Below are 19604 nucleotides of genomic sequence, written 5' to 3'. Positions count from 1 at the left end.
CCACCACCTTCTCTCAGCCTGCGCATGCCCCCCCCACCCCCTCGCTGCCTGTCGCCTGCCCCCCCTCCCTCTCCCCCAGCCCTTCCCTCCCCATCTCTCCGCCTGCTATACTGATGTGTGTGCAAGCCCTTTTCCTCCCCCGCCTCAGCTCCCCCCCTGCTCCGCCCCCGCTATCCTCTCTCCTTCCGCCTCGCCGTTTCCTCGTAGGGCTGTGTCCCTCCCGTTGGTGACCCCGGTCTCTGGCCTTTTCCCTATGGAGGACTCCATGGAAGCCGCTCCGACTACCCCTGCCGATTCCGGTCTCCGTCTGGAGTTCACAGATGCAGATCATCAGTTGTTTGTTTCCACAGTATCCGCTCTTGAGGCCTCCTCCTTGGTCTGCAAGATAGTGGGTAGCCGTCCGATGCGGAGAGAGCTTCGCGACCTTCTGCAAGGCAGCCTCGTTGGCGTGCCTGCCAAGATCGTCAGCGTCGATTTTTTGGGACGTGGCTACTACCAGGTGGATTTCGAGTCCCCCCAGGCAGCTTAGACGGTGCTGGCTCGGAGCCCCATTGCCCTCCGCTCATCCCGGGCGTTCCTGGCGTGATGGACTCACGGTTTCGACCCCGCTTCTGACCCGCTAGCAGGCGCGACAGGGTTCCCCATCACTATCTGCTTTCCTGGACTCCGCAGGGAGTACTTGCCCCTCTTGTCATCCATTGGCAAGGCGTTCGGGCAGGTGGTGGAGACGCCTCAGACAGCGGCTTCAGTGATAGCTCGGGCAGCAGGACTCCTGGCCATTCGTGTTGTGGCTCCGTCACCGGAGTCCCTCCCGAAGACGATCCTCCTCCCTTGTCTTTCTGGAGGACATCTGATACAACGCGTGGAGTATTCGGGCCTCCCGGGCCAGTGCTACATCTGTCGGGAGATGGGCCACCTCGCACGCGCCTGTCCCCGCAAGGGGGTTCATCCTTCACGTTCTGCCGCCTCTGGACCCCCTTCAGGAGGCCCGAGGGGTGGCCATCCACCTCAGAGACCGGACATCCCTGGCTCGTCTCAGCAGGCGCCATCATCTGACGAGCAGGCCCCCCCGGCGGAGGATGCCGCGCAGACTCAGGAGGCTGGCGGATGGCAGGAGGTTCTCCGGCGGAAACGCCCGGCCCGCAGGGACCGTCGCAGACGCCAGCAGGCAGCACAGGGTGGCGGACAGGCGACTCCGGCTGGTGTCCAGGCACCTACCCGCACTTATGCTCCAGTCAGGGTTAGGCGGCCAGCAGGTCCCACCCCGATGGACGAGGATTCAGTCTCAGTGCCTGTTGAGGCCGCCGGTGGAGCCTCCCATGTGGAGACCCCACTCCCGCCTCCCCCCGCGGGGGGCCCCGCCCCCTCCATGGAGCAGATTCCTGAGGATCCCGTGCCGCACTCCGCGACCCCCGGCCCCTCTTCCCCTCACTCGGAGAGCACCCCCTCTCCCCCCCCCCCCCTCCCGCCTCCCCCGGCGGCCCCCCCTGACACCTCTCCTCTGGCAGATGCCTCTCCATCCTCTCCTCGCTCTCCCCCCTCCTCTCCGCGAGCCACCATCCCTCCCTTGGCCTCTCCAGGATACTCCTCCAGACCACCCACTGCCCCGGGGCAGCGCAGCTGGGTAGGCCAGAGTTCAGTTCAGCGGCTGCTCCACCGCCACTCCGGGCCGGTGGAGATGGCGATCCTAGCTTCGCCCGCCACAGAGTTCTCTCCAGCCTCCCCTGGGGGACCCCCGCGAGTGATGGGGCTCCCAGTGGATTACGGTTTCTTCAGGTGTCTCCAGCTGGATGCTGGCCCGTTCGAGACACTGGTCGCGCCCTTGCGAGTATGCGTGGTGTGCTATCCATCTCGTTCTCCTTCAGTGGTGAGCAGCATGGTGGCCTTCTCCTTTCCTCTCAGTGTTGCCCCAGACACAGCATGGGATTGCAACTCTGTAGAGGAAGTTTTGCGTGATCAGATACTGGAGTTTTCTCACCACTTCAGTGACTTGGGGCTCACGGACCTATTGCAGACCCGATTACACTCAGCCCGCATGAGCTTGTTTGGTATAGGAGATTGGCGGGCGGATCCGGTCCACACCTCAGTTGAGGCGGTGCTGCTGATTCTCCTCCACGCCGCCCCGAGGATGCAGCCTACCTTTAGATACATATATGCAGAGGATTGGTCTCACGCCTATGCCCTGGACAGGGCGAAGGTGGAGTGGGGCTGGACACAGAGACAGGTCACCCTCTTTTTGGAGAGACTCCGCACCCGGACAGACAGCGACTATTCTCCCTCCAAGCCGGCGCCCAAGACTCACAGAGTGGAGGGCAGCTCATTCGGGCCGACTGAGAGGGGTGAGCCAGTGGCGGCTGCTTCACTTGCCATAGCTCATCCATGAGGATCCTCTCATGGAACATCCAGGGTCTTGGTGGACCTCGCTGCTACATTGGTCGGGGCAGACTTCGCCAGGAGATCTAGAGGGCTCTCGTTGGAGGGCCCATAGATATCCTTTTCATCCAGGAGCACCACCTTTCTGCCGGGCGCACCCGCACCCTGCGGGAAGATTTTGCCAGGCAGGAGTCACACTTTTTGGTCACCGGCATATGGCTCCCAGGGGAACCAGGGTGGAGTATGCATCTCAGTCAGCGAGCAGCTTCTATCCGAGGTTGTGGATTCTGGCACTCTGGTTTAGGGTCGAGCGCAGTGGATCATCCTTCGGGTTGGGGAAGACCGCATTGGCTTCCTCAATTTCTACGCCCCTAATGGGGCGACTGGGAGAGCTGAGTTCTGGAGCACCATTAGGCAGTCCCTCCCCATGGCAGACCATTGGTGCCTAGGGGGGATTGTAACATGCTGGAGGATGCAGAGGACAGGATGGGGGGCAGCCAGGAGACCATTCATGGGCCGGAGCTCGCTGCCTGGGAGGAGCTAGTGCTGCAGGTGAGAGGCCAGGATCCGTGGACTCTCTCGGAGTTTGGCAGGATGCAGGGGAGTTATCTTTCTCGCGCTCGGATAGACGGGCCACAGGAGTTAACCTTTCCCGCATCGACAGGTTTTACATTGATGAGCGGGCTTGCGATAGAGGTGGCACTGTGGGTATACTTGCAGGCTCTTCTTTTTCAGACCACTTTCCAGTGCTTCTCCAGATCGAGGACCCTACGAGAGGAGAGCGAGGCCAGAGCGTCCGGATTCCAGATTGTCTCATAGAGGAGCCCGAGATTGCGACCAGAGTTGAGCAGGTCTGGCGGGAGCTTCAGTTCAGGAGAGGATCGGCAGCCAGCGATCTTGACAGGGGTTTGCAGGAGATCAGTAGGATGCTCAGACAGGCTGCCCTGGACCGTCTGGAGGCTTTCAGAGAGCAGGAGAGGAGCCTGCGGAGGAGTCTAGCTTCCCTTCAGAGACTTCAGGAGAGGGATCCTACGAGCCCTTGGATTTCAAAGCAGATGGAGTCAGCTCGCACAGAGATCAGATCCATCGAGGAGAGGAGGGTGGAGTTCCGATTCCATGCTCGGGCATCTTTTTGGACACAGGCTGGAGACAGAGTGACTCGGGATTTCTTTGAGGTGACAGGGCCTCGCTTCAGACGAGAGGGTCTCAGGCGTCTTCGGCAGGCTGACGGCCAGGTAGTGGTGGATCCCCCCAGGGTTCGGGCGATCGCCACAGATTTTTACAGGGATCTGCTCTCTGCTGAGCCAGCAGATGACAGGGTGAGAGAGGCTCGGGAGGCAGTCTGGAGCTTCACGAGACCGGTTGTGCCGGCCCATTTGTAGCACTCCCTTCTCTCCCCCTTCTCGGATGCGGAACTGGAGGCGGCTCTTCAGGCACTTCCTCGGGGCAAATGCCCAGGAGAGGACGGTCTCTCAGTGGCTTTCTTCCAGAGGTACTGGGGTCTCTTGCATAGGGGTTTCAGATTGGCATTCCAGGAGATCATGGAGTCGGGAGACATGCCGGACAGCATGGCAGAGGGGTTGATTCACTTGATGCCCAAAGAGGGAGGAGACAGACTGGAGATTAGACAGTGGAGACCGATCACCTTGCTAGGCACGGCCTACAAGGTCCTAGCTAAGGCGATCAGCAGGCGGCTTTAGCCTCACCTTCCGGACATCATCCACTCCACGCAGACAGGCTTCATCTAGGATAGGAGCATCCTGGATAACATCTTCTCTTTCTGGGAGGCTACGGCTTTGGCTAGATTTCGGCAGGAGGATCTGGCAGTGCTCCTTCTCGACTTCGAGAAGGCATATGATCGGGTGGACTGGGCCTTCTTGGAAGGCACTATGGAGAGGATGGGCTTCCCCCCTCAGTGGATCCGTGGGGTCTCTGCACTCTACACATCGGCTCATAGCCAGGTGCTGATATAGGGCGTGCACGGAGAGAGGTTCCAGCTCTCGCGCTCGGTGCGGCGGGGGTGCCCCTTGGCGCCCTTTCTTTTTCTTTTTGTGGCGGAGGCCATGAGCACTTTCTTGACGGCACAGGATGCAGGTTTGCGGGGCCTCCAGCTCCCCATCCGCACCTCGGAGGAGCTCCTAGACTCGGGAGTTTGCGGATGACACTGTTGTCTATCTTCAGGGAGGGGAGGAGAACCTCCGCCGCTTCGCCTCAGCCATGGACAGGTTTTGCAGAGCTTCGGGCGCTTTGATCAACTGGCACAAGTCGTGTGGGTTGTGGGTCAGTTCTGTGCCACCCCCCCCCCCCCCCCCCCCCCCCCCCCCCCCCCGACTTGGAGGCCAGTTGATGGGTTTCAGTGGCTGGCCCCCGGCACTACAGTGCGCTATTTGGGATGCTATGTGGGCATTGACATATCTCCGGAGCAGCAGATAGCCCCCCTTCTTCTGAGCATTCGGAAGAAGCTTCTGTATTGGAGTACCGCTCGTTTATCTCTGGCTGGCCGAGTGGTTGTGGCCAACCAGGTTCTGCTTGCTACCATGTGGTACATCACTTCTTGCTGGGCCAGGTGCAGAGGCTCATCAAGAACTTTCTTTGGTCGGTGGCGACGGGCGGCCTGCCAGGGCCAAGGTGGCATGGGCTGTGATCACTCAGCCGAGGGAGAGAGGCGGCCTGGGCATAGTTGATCCTATTTGTCAGAGCCGAGCTTTGCTTGGCAAGTTGGTGGTTCGTGGCCTCCTACCAGGCGCTGAGCCGTGGAAGGAGTTTCTTGTTTCCAGGATTCTCAGCCGCACTCCTTCTCTTAGCGGCCCCTGGACGCCCAGCATCAGATGGATCTTTATAGCGCAGCGATCCAGAGGAGTGGGCCTTGGTTTCGAGGAGCGTTTTGCAGCTAGCCTTCTGAGGGCTTGGGAGCATTTGAGGCTGTCACTCTTCCAGACTCCCCCGGGCACCGATGAGGAGCGCCTGAGGCAGTCATTGATCTGGAACCCCTTGATCCGACTTCCCAGTGGTCATATGGTTGGATCGCGATCTCATGTGTCGTGGGGCCCGTTGAGCTCCGGCCCAGCCCAGTCCTTAGACGACTGGATATGTTTTCAGCAGCTGTCTCTAGAGGTTCAGGAGAGGAGACTTAGCGGGATGAGGGGCAGAGAGTTGATGAGGCAGGACATTGAGGCGGCCGTCCCCCGGGAGTGGTGGACTCCAGTACAGGACCCTCCACCTCCACAGTGGATGGGCGTCTTTACTCGGCATGAGATCCTTCTAGCGGTCTGCGGCTCAGCAGAGAGAGTCGCCCCACTCACCTTCGAGGTGGGAGAGGGAGGCCAGCTTCAGAGGACCCGTCTAGATTTGGATGAGTTCCAGGGTTGTATCTTTCAGAGGGTGCGGGTGGTCGGCTTTCATCAGAGACAGTGGCATGTAGACCCCTCACCGGCCTCGATAGGGGAGGACTATTCTTGGAGATTATGGGCTTGGGACAGCAGGCCTCTTATTCGCCTTCAGTGGGATCCAGGCGAGTGGCTTTGGCGAGATCCCTATTCGGCCCCTACCAGCCCAGGCACCCCCTTTTTTCAGTACACAGCGAGGCTGGGGCGGCGGATCCAGAGGCACAGGATAGAGGGCACCCCGGCGGTGGCCGAGCATTGGTGGCGACAGGGGCTCTCCCCTGCCTTCCTTAGGGACTTCTGGCAGCGCCTTTGGGACAGCTTCCGGCCCCGGAAGGTGACGCTTTTTCTTTGGCTTACAGCGCATAGAGGACTGGTTGTGGGGGCTTGGCTAGCTTTTGGCAGACACCCAGCGTCCTGCCCTCCGTGCGGCCATGCACAGGAGTCGCAGCGGCACTGCTTATGGGATTGCCCACAGGCACAGCAGGTTTGGCAGCGCGCTCTTAGGATGGTTTTTGCAGGCTCGCCAGGTGAGATGATGGTGACGTGGGGTGCGGTGGCTTGGGCCACGGACAGCGGCCCGTCCCTTGGATACGAGGACGTCCATGGCAGTGTGACCATCCAGGTCTCTGGCAGGGCGATGGCGGTGGTTCCGACGCCAGACTTTTCTTTGGCAGTCTCCCAGGAGGGGGACGGGCACAGATGGGAGATGATCAGCAGCATGACGGCTTGGCACATATGGAGAGCCCGATGCAGGGAGGCCATAGACCGCCAGGCGATTCCACCGGCGGAGGTCATACAGGCTCTCTGGGTGGACATCATTCACACCTTGAGAGGACACTGGGGGAAACATCAGGGCGACTCGGATCGCATGAGAGATCGCCGCAAGGCGTTCCTCCGCACTTGGCAGCCTGGCCCTTTCCTCACCGCGAGGGGCGAGGATGTCACTTGGCACTACAGGCCTCCAGTTTGGCTCCTCACCTCCCGCATGTACTACTAGGTAGCCCCCCCCCCCAGAGAGCGGCCAGCCACGGGGGTGGAGCTCCGGTGTTCACTGTATATATTATCCCTCCTTGTGAGGTGAGCTTTGTAGCCTTATGGCGTCTTCTCATTAACTAATAGAAGGATCGTTTTTCCCAAAAAAAAAAAAAGCCTAGCACGTGGTACGGTATCGAAGGCTTTGCGGAAGTTCACAAAGCAGCAGTATATCCTTCTCTTTTGTGCCCTGCCCTCTTCAATAAGTGCCCGAAGTGTCAGTATGCGATCCAAGGTAGTAAATCCTCTCCTGAAGCCAGCCTGTCCATGTGCTCGATGACCATGCCTCTCTGCCCATCGGCTCAGCTCCGAATCCAATATAGAGCCATATAATTTGGCCAAGTAATGACCAATCATGATTGTCCTGTAGTTGCCTGGTACCATGGGGTCCCCACTCTTAAAGAGTGGTACAATGATATGCTCTGTCCAGCTTGTCGGGAAACCCTCACAAATGGCACGATTAAACACATGTACGATGAGCGGAGCCAAAGTGTCTCGTGCATATGAGAAGTGCTCTCCAACTAGCCCATCATGATCCTTTGCCTTTCCATTCTGTAACCTGTCTATCGCATCTAGCACCATCCGCCTAGTAAAAAAGGTGCTGCTAGCCGGTCTAGCTTCCAGTGGAGGGGGGGCTGTCCTGGTGCATCATATAGCTCTCTAGCATAAGTATGCCATGCCTCAGGTGCAGTAATCGTAGTACCAGGCTATCTCTCTTGAAACATCTTCCATGCCCTCTTGCTGTCCTTCCCCAGGAAGATTTGGTAGATCTCCTCCTCCTCTAGCTTAGCCAGATAGGCTCGTTTCTTCCTCTGCGCAAGGCGCCGAAAGATCACCCTGGCCTGTCTATGCGTGTGAGATCCAATGGCAATCTCACGTTGTAGCTGTGCTCGTGTCTCATGACACTCATCATCATACCAACTGTTCTGTGGGGCAGTGCTGCGGGGGTGGGTGGAAGGGATCATAGTGCAGGGAAACGCATATGAGGCAGATGCATGTAGAACACCTGCCAATCCTCTCGTGATCCTGTCCAGAGGGCTATGCGGGTCTAAAGCGAACAAGCCATCAGATACTGCATCCCGATAAACCCCAACTGTCTCACGTGTAAACTGATATCTCGGGTACCTAGGTAGATGAGTGGCTGGCCCCTCTCTCGGGGATCGACCTGCTAGTGTGAAACTCAGGTATGCATGATCGGTTGCTATGCCAATGGGCCTACTGGAAATCGTGAAACCCCGCACATCAGGTATCAATGAAGAGATCCCATCAAGTAGTCCACTGTGCTCGCTCCCCCTTAAGAGTTCCAGTGTGTGAGAGCATCTGATCCTTGCCATCTCGATAAGCCATTGTATATGACCAACCCATGTGCACTCCCAAGTGTGAGAAAATGCCTGCCATAATCTGTAATCTCCCCCTCATCCTGTGCTGATCTCTGCAACCCTACATCCTCTGCCGTGATCTCCCGGTACATAGCCTCTTGAGTATCATACAGCTCTGTCTGCTCTGTGCTTGTACGTGCATTAAAGTCTCCCAATAGTAATATGTCTCCCATGCTAGCAAACCTCATGATATCATCATATAGTGGTATATAGGGCGACTCTCCTGATGGTGCAAACCTGGAGTGGGCTGGGGGAAAGTAGCATACCGCCACATATAGCTCGCGGAGCCCCCCTCTGCATATTCGGACCCACATGTACCTCGCATCTGCATCTCTATGTACCACATGTATTTTGTCACGAAGCTCCTCCCTGTAAAGTATTGCCACTCCTCCAGATCCTCTGGTACTTCCCACTGTGCGTGGCTGAGGGCGGAAAACTGATTCCCATCTATAACCCCGGACATCAGGAAGCCACTTGTTTGTGCACTGATGGGTTTCCGTATACATAGCAATATCACTGTGTCTGAAAGTATGCTGCATCTGTTCTAAGGGCTCCGTTGCAATGCCACACCGTGAATCGCAAGGTCTCATAGGCCGTGCACCGTCAAGCGGGCCTCCTCTCCGTAATGATGACTCGGCCATCTCTGTATACCGCCCATTTCCCCTCTTTCCTTGCCTCAAGCACACGCGGCATGTGTTCCTTCCGGTGTGCTATTTGTGCTGGTGTAAGGTCCTCATCCAAATAAATCTTTTCCCCCTTAAGGGCCATCCTTTTGGAGAGGAAGGCCTTCTTCTTCTCCAAGTCACCAAACATGATGATCAATATCTTCACCTTGGTTTCATCTTTGCCTACTCGCCATGCTCCGGTAATGGGTATATGAGTGGCTCCAATTTTTGTTGCAAGAGCTTTTGCATCCTCTTGGGGATTTCCCTTATCTTCCCACCCAACTACACGTACATGTAAGGCACATGCCCGTCTCTTGGCTTCCTCTTCCAATGTAGCATTCATCACCTCTACTTTATTGATTGGTGTATCCTTCTGTTTTTTTACTACTTCAATCCATGGGTTGACTTCCTCAATTTGTTTCTTTGTGGCACTGACAATTTCAGCCCATGAATGCATTTTCTTCTCACCTGCAGCCACTTTTGCCTTACATGATTCCAAAGTGTTTTGCATTTTTGTGATGTCTTTTTCGCAGTCAGCCATACATGTCTTCAAAGTGCCTTCGTACGATGCAACTGATGCGCTAAATTCCAATCTCTCGGAGCATGTCATCCTTCCATTTCTGCATCTCTTTTTTCATTTCCGTGTGCATCAAGGCTTGGGCTAATTCCATCTCATCCCGTACTTGGGTTTGCATTTCTCCCTTCAATTGGACATATATCTCTTCCTTAAGCGTTTCGTATATCACTTTCCTTTGGGCATGCATCTGCTCGGTCCATTCCTTTTCAAGCTCCTGTCGCATGGTGTTCATCTCTGTCCTTATGTGAAGCGGTAGCTCCTCATAAAGGGCCTCATCTCGTCGGGCCATCTTCGTAATCCTTCGTGAGCCATGGGACATGATTCCTTCCCTCAGTCTTCTGTGGTAGGCATTTGGTGCCTTTGTGGGGGTGTGAAAGGTTGTCCTCCAGCCGTTTGCAGTTCTACCCGACAATATGCAGAAGAGAGAGAGCATCAAATGCTTCAGTCCGTCGGTGAGAGAAAAGGGTCCACAACTGAGAACTGGCAATGCAGCTTACTGTACCTTTTGCCCGACTGTACCTCCTGCACCTTACCGCGTTTGCACCTGCGCAGCCTGCCAATAGTCCTCCAGCCATCTACAGTTCTACCCGATAGTATGCAGAAGAGAGAGAGCATCAAATGCTTCAGTCCGTCGGTGAGAGAAAAGGGAGTCCAGCGCTTCAGCCCGTCGGCGGTGAGCGAGAGAAGGGAAGTCTTCACAAGAGAGATCTTTTGAGCAGGAGCCCGACTTGGATCGTGACGCCTTGAAGGCAGAGAGGACTTGTAACAATTGTGGTGAGAAAGGTCACTATTGGAGGAAATGTCCTAAGTGGAGCACCGAGAAGGGTGCAGATTCCTCAGCAGTAAACCATGAAGACTCTAGCCTTTGTGCACTTGGAGATTATGGACACAGATGCTTCATCTTCTTCGAGCTGGACACTCGGGATTGGATTCTAGATAGTGGAGCTTCCAGGCACATGACTCCTTCCCGAGAGTTATTAAAAGATCTTAGAAGGCACACAGGTCACATCCTGATTGGTGACAAGTCCACTATTCCTATTCACAGTGAGGGCAGGCTAGAGATCGTTCTCGATGGCAGAGGGGGGAAGCATTTCTCCCAGGTTCTTTTGTTCCATCTCTTGGTTTTCATTTGTTGTTAGTGCATGAGGTTTGCAAGACTGGTGTACGGGTGGAGTTTGATGAGCATTTTGTTACTCTACGGGACAAAGTAACATGCCAGATTGTATGGGAAGGTGGAATGGAGAATGGGATCTACAAACTCTCAACACTCTTTTACAGATTCTCAGTTAGGTGATTTGTTGCAGTTTCGTCATGACCACTTCTTGGACTCGTCTATGACACTAGAGGGGGGACGACGAATGGAGTTAGACTCCAAGGTTGGAGTGACTTAGATTGGGGAGGAGATCCAGACATGAGGAGATCTACATCAGGCTATGGTTTTACTCTTGGGCTCAGGAGCTATTTCATGGAGCAACAAGAGGCAGCCAACTATTGCCTTGTCCTCTTTAGAGACAGAGTACTGGGCTGCTTGTGGTGTTGCTTGCGAGGTGATGAGATTGCAGAGGTTACTTGGCAAGATTGGGTTTCCACTGGCGGAACCCACGGTCATCCAGAGTCACTTTGTTCGTGAGAAGTTTTTTGCTGATGACATCTTGCTAGAGTTTTGTTCGACGGAGGACAATGTGGTGGACCTCTTCATGAAGTCTCTACCTTAGGCTATGCTCCGGCAGCACTCCAACTCACTAGGGTTGGTTCCACATCCAGGAGCTGAGAGGGAGTGTTAGCAGTCATCTTCATCTCTTACCTGTACAATTAGGGCCATTGTTGTGGGTGTGCCCGCCCAGAGCCTTTTCTCATTTTTCATATTTTTCCTATTTTTCTCTGGACGAGATTTATATAGATATTAGGCTTCACAAGCAATTTCTATGGACGAATCTGTCCGAGTTTATAGAGAATAAATCTTTGGATATCTCATGGATATGATGCTTTATGGATAAAGTCCACCTCTACTCCAAGGGGTATGTGGTAAGAGATATGGTATACAGGTCTATGGATTCCTAGACTTCTTTTCTAGGGATTTGGATCTATCCTCAGGTTTATGGAATATTCTTTATGGCTCCCTTTATTTGGGATGCATTGGACTTATGAAACTCATGGTTCACATACCTTGTGTAGTGTTCTTTTGTCCTACGTGCTCTCTTGAAGATTGTTTCTACCATGTGTGGGTGGAACAATAGAGAGCAAATGGAAGGAAACATGGGCACTTCAGAGGGTAGTGTGGAGCACAACATACCGTGTGTAGTGTTCTCTTGTCCTACATGCTCTCTTGAAGATTGTTTCTACCATGTGTGGGTGGAACAATAGAGAGCAGATGGAAGGGAACATGGGCACTTCAGAGGGTAGAGTGAGTTGGTGGCCGAAATGCCTATAAACTATGTGCAGCAGAAATGCTTATGGAACACGAGGCTAATTATGCCTGCGAGTGATTGTTTTATCTTGTTACTTGAGCCCACCTCTCATCCAAGATGTGTGGTCAGAGTACCAACACGGAGTGCAAGTGGTAAAGTGGACATGATACCTGGTTGGCAAGGGACTTATGTGTATGCCAAGGGTCATGTGGATTGGCACATGTTTGTGTGCTTTGAGCTTGGATTATGATATCTGGACTTATGGGACTGATTTGTCTTGCCCATTTACTTGGGACATGATTATGATATCCGCACTTATTGGAAGCACTATCTCCCCCTACAGAGGCCAAGAGGTTCATTGTTCATCTCACTATGCATGTGGATTCATGTTGGGATTGTGAGAGGGCAATTCAATGAACACTCCACTATACACGTGGATTCGTGTTGCGATTATGGAGTGAATGTTTCATTGTTTCCACACCATGCTTGTTGATCAGAGTTGGGATTGTATGGGAGAACATGGAAACTGTTGGGATTGGGAGAAAGGATTGCCAGAACTATGGAGATCCAGCTTTTCTGTCACCATGGTTTGTGCTCTTGAATGGCACCAATTTGTGTACATAGCACATGTTTCTGTGCGAGGCACTAGTTTCTTGTGCATGGCACTTATTTAAGTGTCTTAGCACCTGGTTCGTGATTTTCATTGGCATATGATTATCTCATTGATATTGGTGATTAAAGTTAGATGTGTTCATATGCTTTCAACAATTTCTGTCTATGGTTGAGAATGAGACAAATCTGAATATTCAAACCCTACATACAGAGTGTGAATACAAGTCACATTCTTTCAATGCTTATTTGTTGGAAAGAGACATAAAGCATCAACGCATGTGCCATACACACCTCAGCAAAATGGTGTGGCTGAGAGGAAGGACAAGTCTCTTATGGAGATGGCACAATGCATGGTTAAGGCACAAAAATTGCCACACAGGTTAGGTTCTGAATGGAAGCTATTGCTTGTGCTACCTATGTGCTTAACAAATGTCCAACCAAGGCATTGAAGACAATTCACGCCTTATGAAGCTTGGTTTGAAAGGAAGTCCAAAGCTGATCATATGAGGGTGTTTTGTCACGTGCACAGCCATCACGTGTACCAGTGACATGGCATATCTTAGCATTCATAAGTATTAAGTAGGACATTTAAGCATTAATCCAAGTATAATCTAGGCATTAATCACAGCATAAGCATGGGGCTGTGTTAGCACCACCATCAGCACATAAGTCTTCATGAGCATTTCGGGCATTTAAATACATCAGTTTGTGGACTGTTGTGACCAGCCGATGGCTGTAGCAGCAGTCGACAGCATTTAATAGAGCATTTCTGGCAGTCGTGAGCATTTACATCTGCCTAACAACAGTCTATCTGCCCAACTAGCATCAGATCAGCATATAAAAGGCATCGCATCAATTGATATTGTGCTAATTCTTTCTATCTTTGGCAGTGCATTTGCCCTATCAACTAGTTATTTGTTGTACTAATTCTTTCTATTTGCTACTTCCCTTAGTGCTAGGCTTCATTATGGCTGAGTCTGCCCTACATCTCCGAAGGTTTGACAGAAACTCAGTACGAAGGGCTTTGTGTGAATATATGCTCTTATGTGTGTGTGTGAGAGAGAGAGCATATCTTGATACAGAGTTCTACACCCACTATTGGGCACTGATGACGTTAGTGGGGATGTCGTAGTATCTAGTCCATACTATGCATAATGGAGTTGATAGTTATATAGTCTTGTGGGTTGACTACCATGAGTATATAACATGCATGTTCCTAAAAGGTGAATTTGGGCATGTTCCTGGATTCATCTAGGTATATATATATCGCATCAATTCAGTTCATATCATCTCGATCTTCTCAGCGTTTTCCTTCCTAGGAGACAAGGGGATACAGTTCAACATAGAGTCAGCATCATATCTCATCTTCTCTTCAGTGTTTCCTATCCAGGGAGCAAGGGTGACAATAGATCAGCAGTATAGACAACATATCCAACATATAGTTCATCTTCCTACCTCCTACATTGGGGGAAGCCAGCATCCAAGGGTGGACCTCAGCAGCGGAGCAAGGAACAGTCATTCTCCATCAGCATTTAGTATATCTCTCTCATTCTGAGAAGGATATTCAGCATAGATCTATTCATAGATCACATTTGTAACCATTGCATATAATATAGCTGCATTGCATTGCATTGACAACTTTGTCTTTTCTCTTAAGCATCATTAAGTGAAGTTTTAGTTAGCCTAAGGTTGTGATTACTACCTTAGGCTAACTAAAACTTGACTTAGTGATGCTTAAGAGATAAGACAAAGTTGTCAATGCAATGCAATGTGATTTGTGTGAAGAAGTATGTCTCACAACCCATTGGTTTTGTGCAACCTGGTCAGGAACATAAAGTATGCAGGTTAAGGAAGGCATTATATGGTCTTAAGCAAGCTCCTAGAGCTTGGTATGAGAAAATCCATGCATACTTGATTGGTCAAGGTTTCTAGAATATCCTAACTGAGAACACCCTCTATGTTTAGAAGGATGGAGAGGATTTGATTGTGCTCATCCTTTATGTGGATGTCATGCTACTCACGAGACCTAATGATGCCAGTATTTCAGCATTCAAAATTACATTCGTCATTTGAGATGATAGATCTGGGTCTGCTCACATGTCCCATGCCATGTGGATTGCGATTGCCAAATACGGATTTAATCCCACTCGCTCCTCAGAGTGGAGATAGGGAGAGCTGAGTGGGTCTTCAGATCTGCGGAGCTCATAGGGAGACCCAGGGAGGAGAGGATCTGCCGATTATGCCACGCAGAGATTGAGACAGAGGACTGTCAATTCCATGAGGGACTTGACCCACTTTCTAGGATCATTGACTTCCCGGACAAGTGTTGCCTAGGACTCGTCCTGCAGACACAAGAAACCTAGGAGCCAAAGTTCAGTAGTGAAGTATACAAGGGTGCATGAATGTGTAATAAATAAGAGTGGCTTGCTTGACGTATATAAATCTTCATCCTGTATCATTTTGCATGTTTCATGCACTATTCTTTGCAATTATCGCAAATCAAGCACTGTTCTTTGTGAAGGAATGCATGCATCATTTTTTGCAGGCCTGATACGAGCAGAATATTCGTGAACATAGGATTGGGATTCCATGTGGAGTTCACATGGCCCGAGGCTTTGCATTTCATATCGGTGAAAGAAGAATTGTTAGCCAGGTATGTATGGATGGCATTTTTGTCCTGTGGGATGATTGATTTTCTACTTTAATTAATTGTTAATGTCATACTGATTTGTTTGCTATGCTGTTCAGACAAGTTGAGAAGCACACCCACCAGATAGCCAATATTAAAGCCCAGATAAAGCTGGTTGGAACTGCTCTTGGAATTTCATTATTGAGTTTATGCATGTTGGGAGTGCGCTGCATTAGTTCAGAGAGACTTTTAAGACCTTTGTCCTCAATTTGGTACTGTTTTCTCAGGTCGGTGAGGGGATCAAAGAGCTGATGAATCTATCTCAAGGGTAGTTTGGGAAATGGAGCGGTTAAACTGTTCTAGCTTGGTAAGTATAAATGATTTGTTGAGAGGATTAGCTAGAATGTCTGGACAAACCCTCCAGGTTAATTGTTGGGAAATTGTTTGTTTCTTAAGGTAATTGGTAATCTTGAGATGCAGTCGAGCAGCCTCGGCTGCCAACTTCTCTAAATACACCTTGAAATATAGCAACAAGGTGGCTATCAGAAATTGTACTGATGACTGAACTACATTGAACACCATAGCATGTAACTTCAGGCGTTTTGATCAATTTTGCAAGTATAAGTAGCCAAGCAAAAGCTGCCAAGTTTCAGGTTCCTTGTTTTTCTTGGTGAGGTCTAGGTTCCTCCATGCACATATGGTTACTGATGCCCTCTCTTAAAAGGTTTCATTTGTTGAATTCAAGACATGGACACAATGCTTTGGCAAATGTTTGCTGGTACATATTAGGACCCAATTTCAAACAAGTTAAAAAGGGTTCTCGATAGGCATGCCTTCAGTTTTTTTTTTTTTTTTTGAGACGGTATTTTAAATACTTTTATGAGGCTTGCCTCATGAAATAGGAAAGGAGAAAGAAAGAAAGTTATATTTATGTCTATGAAAGACTCAGAGGGTCTATGAGACCAAGAAAGTGTCACGAAAAAAATCCATGAAGTGACTAGGTCATGGAAAAAGAAACAAACTAATTACCTATGTAAAAGGATCACGTGAGAGAGGGTTTATGAGACCAAGAAAGTGTTATGAAAAAAATCCATGAAGTGACAAGGTCGTGGAAAAAGAAACAAACCAGCTACCTATGTAAAAGGATTACGTGAAGATGGATTTACAAGCTTGCCATGTGACTGCAACATATGAGTTGATAATCCATCCTATTAAAAGCCCATAAAGGTATGGGGTGGTTAGTGTATTTGCTGCATCTATGACTTTATACATGCTATCTATATCCACTGCATGTGGAGGGAATTTCTTCGGTCTCCGGAGAATGTCTTAGATACGGAGTTGCCTCATGGAGGGCCCGCCTGGGCCCAATGGGGGTCGGATGTTTGGTGCATTGCAAACGGAATGCTTTATCTAGTGTAATTCGTAGGGAATGCAATGTCTTTCGTACTGTGCGTGCGTGCGTGCATGCTGCTGCGTTCGTCTGTAGAGTTCTTTGAGCTTGGGTCTTCTTGAGGTCCTCACTTGGTGTCTCTCTTGTGTCTAATGAAAGGAACGGGTTGTAGGCAACCATGGAGTAACAAAGCTCTAGTAAATACATGTCTATAAACATTTTTATTGCATGACTCGGGAGAGGAGACCAGATCTGTCTCGAAAAAGAGAACGAAATCTCTCTCGGATCTCATAGTAGGGTGGGCATCGAAACAAATAGTGCACCTTGTGCATTCAAACTTCTTTTTAAGAAGCATGTTTACCTCATTAATGTCATTATTCTTGTCACGTGTGATAATCAAGTCATCAACATAGATGACCACTAGCACAATTTCCCAGTTAGTATTTCTTTAATAAAGTGAGAAATCAACATTAGATATCTAAAATCAAATAGTTGCAAGATACTCCCCTATCTTGTTGACCATGATGTAGGTTCCTGTGAGTTATAAAATGCTTTACACAACCTACAAACAAAATCTAGGTGTCCATAATCCTCATATGGTAGTGGTTGTTAGTTGCCATGATAATAATTGTTCTCACGGTTATTATTATCCTTGCAATTGAGCTGAATGCTTGCTCATAGTCAATGCCAAATCTGTGCATATTTATTGCCACAACCAATCTTGTCTTGTACTAGCTAACAAAAACATCCAAATTATGCTTCACTTTGTAGATCTCACTATTATCTACTAATTATGTACTTTTTCTTAAGCAAAGGCACTAAATACCATGTCTCATAATTATCTAACACACACTAACCATCTCTTCATCCATGGCATCTTCCTAATGATTATATTCAAGTATCTCCTCAAAACATGTGGCTGTACCTCTTATATACCTTTAACCATAGATGCATAATGATAGGCCGCGTGCCATTATATATCAACCTCTCCACCACTAGATATTTGCCTCTAGTATACTTGAGTACATTTGGATCATTGCCAGGTGTCTCAAAATTGCTAAGGTCTATTCTTTATACACCAGGTGAAATAATAGAATGGATCCCAAACTTTTCATCAAGGCTTTATTTTGAGCCACTATCTCCATAAAAAACAAAGAAGTGACATGTTGAAACGTCAGGCATTATAAAAGGCTAATTCACCTTTTCTTTCCTTGTGTGATACATGTGAACTTACATAATTTAATACATGTAGTACCACCATATGATGCAGTAGAATGCGTAACATTCTATCTCAACCTGCCTAACCAAGATCTCATAATGGAACCATTGCTAGAGGACTCTCTTGGTCCACTAAAAGTGTGTGTCAACATTTAAGACACCCATCTAATTCTTTGTTCATTCTTTATAGCTACTAATCTCATCAAACACAACATCCTTGCTCATTCACATCTCATGTCTAGCGGGATTATATCATCTATAACGTTTCTTGAGATTCAACTTGCTTCTCTCCTCATCTGGTACATGTATATAAGCAATGCACCCATACACTATTAAGTGCACTAAATCTAGTTTTTTGCTAATAAACTTTTGTTCAGGTAGTATGCCATGAATTGTTACTGTGGGCATTGTGTTCATGATATAGGCTACATTTACTATTGCTACAATCCAAAAATAATGAGGCATCACTTTTTTATTCATTAATGCACGGCTAACTTCTATAATATGCATGTTTTTCTCAAGTGCCTCTTTATTTTACAGTCTCCAAATAGTTACTGAATTCATTGAATATTCTCCTCCATCATAGTCATTGAATTAATTGGAAAAAATAATCTCTCCCACCATCTAACCATAGTCATTTAATATGTATGTATTTACCTTTCTTTGCCATAGCTTTCAAGCTTTGAGAGTGACTAAACACTTCACTTTTCTCTTTCATAAAATACACCCACACTTTCCTAGTGTGGTCATTAGTGAAAGAGATATAAAAATGGCATCCTCCCTTCATAGATGTCTTTGTTGGCGTAAAACATCAAAATGCACATCTAAAGGTCTGTCTTACATGCTTATCATGCGAAAATGCATACTTAGCTTGCTTACCCAATTGGAATGCTTGACATACTTTGTGTATTCCATCCACTTTGAACTTTGGCAAACCTATAATAATAATGTGGTTTGCATATTCTTCAGTCCACTAAATATATGACATGTTTGATGCGTTTATACCAAATATCAATGTTTGCAATCACATTTGTATATGTGTAAACATTAGAACCTTTACTTCAGGCATGCTTACATCTAATATAAACATTCTACCAACCTTATTTCCCTTTGTAAGAAAGCAACACTGGTTATTTAAATCTTTCACATAATAGGAGGATTAAATCTCACTTATGTAGACGCATTGCTCAATCATTTGCTCAATAGAAACCATATTCTTTGCTACTATGTTTCACACATGAAGCACATCAGAAAGATACCTTATTTTTTATTTGCATAAACAAAGGGACGTTTCCACCAACGTTTGCGATATTGTTTACTTTATCATCACTTGTTTCTACTTAATCTGGTTTTTTCAAATCCCTTCATTCTCTAAACCATGCTATTGTTGTCATGCGGTTAGATGCACGAGAATCAATATACCATACATTACCTAAATTTGATTATGCATCTGCAGTAGTGGAGCGAAGTATATGTTACATCATAAATAGTTAGTCACTCCTAACTTCAACCTGTTTTACTTGAAGATGCATGGTTGTGTTAGAAGTAAGAAAATAATCATACATCAATAAATAAAGTGTGCAAAAGGTTCAAAGGTTTTGAGGCTTCCTATGAGGAATAGTCTATTGGAAAATAGATTTGGTGTAAGCCAAATTGTTGTGGACGAGTGAGAGTGGTCAAGATATCACCCTTCGCTTAAGATAAACTTTTGTGTACCACCATGATCAATCCCATATTAGGATTGCTAACATGGTATTAGAGCTAAGGTGGACTCTTGATCATGTTTCAAGCATATTGTTGATTTAGCTTTTTTATTAAGAAACATTTATGCACAGTCTCATCATTAGGTTGCATAAGGTGAGAGATTTGAGAGATTATGAAGCTTCAATTTTCAGCAAGCTTGAAGTTTGGAGATTAGATAATCAAGAAGTTGCC

The 19604-nt window shown here is 48.7% G+C and overlaps 1 protein-coding gene across 5 annotated transcripts in view; it reads left to right on the top strand.

Moving 5' to 3' along the window:
• Positions 1–15699, top strand: part of LOC147641252 (uncharacterized) — a 78467-nt gene extending 62768 nt beyond the window's left edge. For 4 of the 5 annotated variants that reach the window (XM_086819688.1, XM_086819714.1, XM_086819705.1 and 1 more), the window contains 3 exons: positions 14978–15085; positions 15181–15235; positions 15349–15699. In XM_086819688.1, the coding sequence (XP_086675814.1) occupies positions 14978–15085; positions 15181–15235; positions 15349–15393 (208 nt within the window). In that variant the 3' untranslated portion in view covers positions 15394–15699. The remainder of the gene's footprint in view (positions 1–14977; positions 15086–15180; positions 15236–15348) is intronic. The other variant, XM_086819696.1, reaches the window with a different exon arrangement.
• The last annotated feature ends 3905 nt before the right edge of the window (positions 15700–19604 follow it).

This window comes from Cibotium barometz, chromosome 2, assembly GCF_041138505.1.
Source record: "Cibotium barometz isolate CiBa-2024 chromosome 2, ASM4113850v1, whole genome shotgun sequence".
NCBI classification, from domain to species: domain Eukaryota; kingdom Viridiplantae; phylum Streptophyta; class Polypodiopsida; order Cyatheales; family Cibotiaceae; genus Cibotium; species Cibotium barometz.
Note: the sequence above shows the minus strand (reverse complement) of the source record. Positions and strands in the feature narration are given on the sequence as shown.